This window comes from Salvelinus sp. IW2-2015, unplaced genomic scaffold (genome assembly GCF_002910315.2).
Source record: "Salvelinus sp. IW2-2015 unplaced genomic scaffold, ASM291031v2 Un_scaffold5515, whole genome shotgun sequence".
Lineage (NCBI taxonomy): Eukaryota > Metazoa > Chordata > Actinopteri > Salmoniformes > Salmonidae > Salvelinus > Salvelinus sp. IW2-2015.
The window spans coordinates 29,042-31,537 of record NW_019946780.1 but is presented as its reverse complement, the minus strand read 5'-3'; the positions used below and the strand labels follow the sequence as shown (position 1 = coordinate 31,537).

At 49.3% G+C, this 2,496-nt stretch overlaps 1 protein-coding gene and 1 pseudogene across 1 annotated transcript in view; one reads left to right on the top strand and one right to left on the bottom strand.

The window, feature by feature from the left end:
* The first annotated feature begins 526 nt into the window (after nucleotides 1-526).
* The window catches only part of LOC112078300 (zinc finger and BTB domain-containing protein 47-like), an 11,944-nt gene continuing 9,974 nt past the window's right edge, over nucleotides 527-2,496 (top strand). The window contains exon 1 of the mRNA XM_070442014.1: nucleotides 527-789. Coding sequence (XP_070298115.1) covers nucleotides 595-789 — 195 coding nt within the window. The 5' untranslated portion in view covers nucleotides 527-594. The remainder of the gene's footprint in view (nucleotides 790-2,496) is intronic.
* LOC139026697 (zinc finger and BTB domain-containing protein 47-like) overlaps nucleotides 2,098-2,496 on the bottom strand; it is a 3,329-nt pseudogene continuing 2,930 nt past the window's right edge.

Below are 2,496 nucleotides of genomic sequence, written 5' to 3'. Positions count from 1 at the left end.
CCTTGCCTGCACCTCCCCCCCTCCATCTCTACTCCCTCCTCTCCTGCACCCTCCTCCCTCCGCTCCTCTTCTCTCCCCCCCCACCTCTCCTCCTTCCTCTCTCCCTCTTTCTCCTCTTCTCCCGTCCATCTCTCCTCTTCTCTCCTCCCTCCTCTCCTCCCCTCCATCTCTCCTCCTCTCCTGCACCTCTCCTCCCTCTCTCCTCTCCATCCCCCATCTCTCCTCCCTCTTCTCCTGCACCTCTCCCCCTCCTCTCCTCTCCATCCCCTCCATCTCTCCTCCCTCCTCTCCTGCACCTCTTCCCTCCTCTCCCTCTCCATCCCCTCCATCTCTCCTCCCTCCTCTCCTGCACCTCTCCTCCCTCGCTCCTCTCCTCTCCTCCATCTCTCCTGCACCTCCCTCCTCCTCCCTCCCTCCCCTCCCTCCCTCCCTCCCTCTCTCCTTCCCTCCTCTCCTGCTCCTCTCCTCCATCTCCCCTCCCTCCTCTCCTCTCCTCTCCTCCCTCTCCCCAGCTCAGAGCTAGAGAAGACATCAGACTTCCCGTCAGCTGAGTTCTCTGTGGTGGAGGATGTGACTCTTCACTTCACCTGTTTGATGGACAGGTTGAACGAGCAGCGTCTCTTCCAGCCTGACCTCTGTGATGTGGACATAGTGTTGGTGCGCCAGCGCAGTACCTTCCCTGCCCACAAGGGGGTGCTTGCGGCCTACAGCCCCTTCTTTCACTCCCTGTTCTCCCAGAGCAAGCAGCTGCGCCGTGTCGACCTGTCTCTGGATGCCCTCAGCTCCCAGGTCAGTGGGCACCTAACTAACTACATAAGGACTTAATAACACATTCATAAGCCTGACATAACACATTCATAAAGACTTCAGAGGATTCATAACGAAGACATATCACATTCATAATCCCTACATAAAACATTCATAAACTCTACGTAACACATTTATAACCCCAGACATAACACAAGCTCTACATAGCACATTCATAAGTTCTACATAACACATTGAGAGCTAGGGTTAGGTTTAGATAAGGGTTAGGGTAAGGGTTAAGGTTAGGGTTAGGGTAAGGATAAGGGTTAGAGGTTAGGGTTAGGTTTAGATGAGGGTAAGGATAATGGTTAGGGGTAATTGTTTACAGTCAGTATTATTTTCTGAATCGGAAGTATGCGTCTATACTGAACTAAAATATAAATGCAACATGTAAAGTGTTGGCCCCATGTTTCATGAGCTGAATAAAAGATCCCAGAAATGTTCCATACGCACAAAAAAATATTTATAAACATTTTATGCACAAATTTGTTTACATCCCTGTTAGTGAGCATTTCTCCTTTGCCAARATAGTCCATCCACCTGACAGGTGCAATAAACTGATCACACAGGTGCACCTTGTGCTGGGGACAATAAAAGGCCACCCTAAAATGTGTAGTTTTGTCACAACTCAATGTCACAGATGTCTCAAGTTTTGATGAAGCGTGCAATTGGCATGCTGCAGGAATGTCCACCAGAGCTGTTGCCAGATAATTACATTTTAATTTCTCTACCATAAGCCGCCTCCAACGTTGTTTTAAAGAATTTAGCAATACATCCAACCGACCTACCAACTACAGAACACGTGTAACCACGCCAGCCCAGGACCTCCACATCCAGCAACTTCACAGCCATTGAAGAGGAGTGGGACAACATTCCACAGGCCACAATCAACAGCCTGATTAATTCTATGTGAAGGAGATGTGTCGCGCTGCATGAGGGACATGGTGGTCACCCCAGATACTGACTGGTTTTCTGATCCACTCCCCTACCTTTTTGTAAAGGTATCTGTGACCCACAGTTGCATATCTGTATTCCCAGTCATGTAAAATCCATAAATTAAGGCCTAATGACTTTATTTCAAATGAACTGATTTCCTTATATAAATTGTAACTCAGTAAAATCTTTGAAATTGTTGCATGTTGCGATTCAGTGTAGATAGATGAAATGTTACTGATCTAGCATCTGCAGATGAACTATCCAAATAAAGTGTTACCCACATTGATCACTCCTGTCTGTCTCTCCTCCCAGGGCCTACAGCAGATAACTCCTGTCTGTCTCTCCTCCCAGGGCCTACAGCAGATAACTCCTGTCTGTCTCTCGAGTTATCTGCTTGTAGGCCTGGGAGGAGAGACAGACAGGAGTTATCTGCTGTAGGCCCTGGGAGGAGAGACAGACAGGAGTTATCTGCTTAGGCCTGGGAGGAGAGACAGACAGGAGTATCTGTCTAGGCCCTGGGAGGAGAGACAGACAGGAGTTATCTGCTCTAGGCCCTGGGAGGAGAGACAGACAGGAGTTATCTGCTGTAGACCCTGGAGGAGAGACAGACAGGAGTTATCTGCTGTAGCCCTGGGAGGAGAGACAGACAGGAGTTATCTGCTGTAGGCCCTGGGAGGAGAGACAGACAGGAGTTATTCTGCTCTAGGCCTGGGAGGAGAACAGACAGGAGTTCTGCTGTAGACCCCTGGGAGA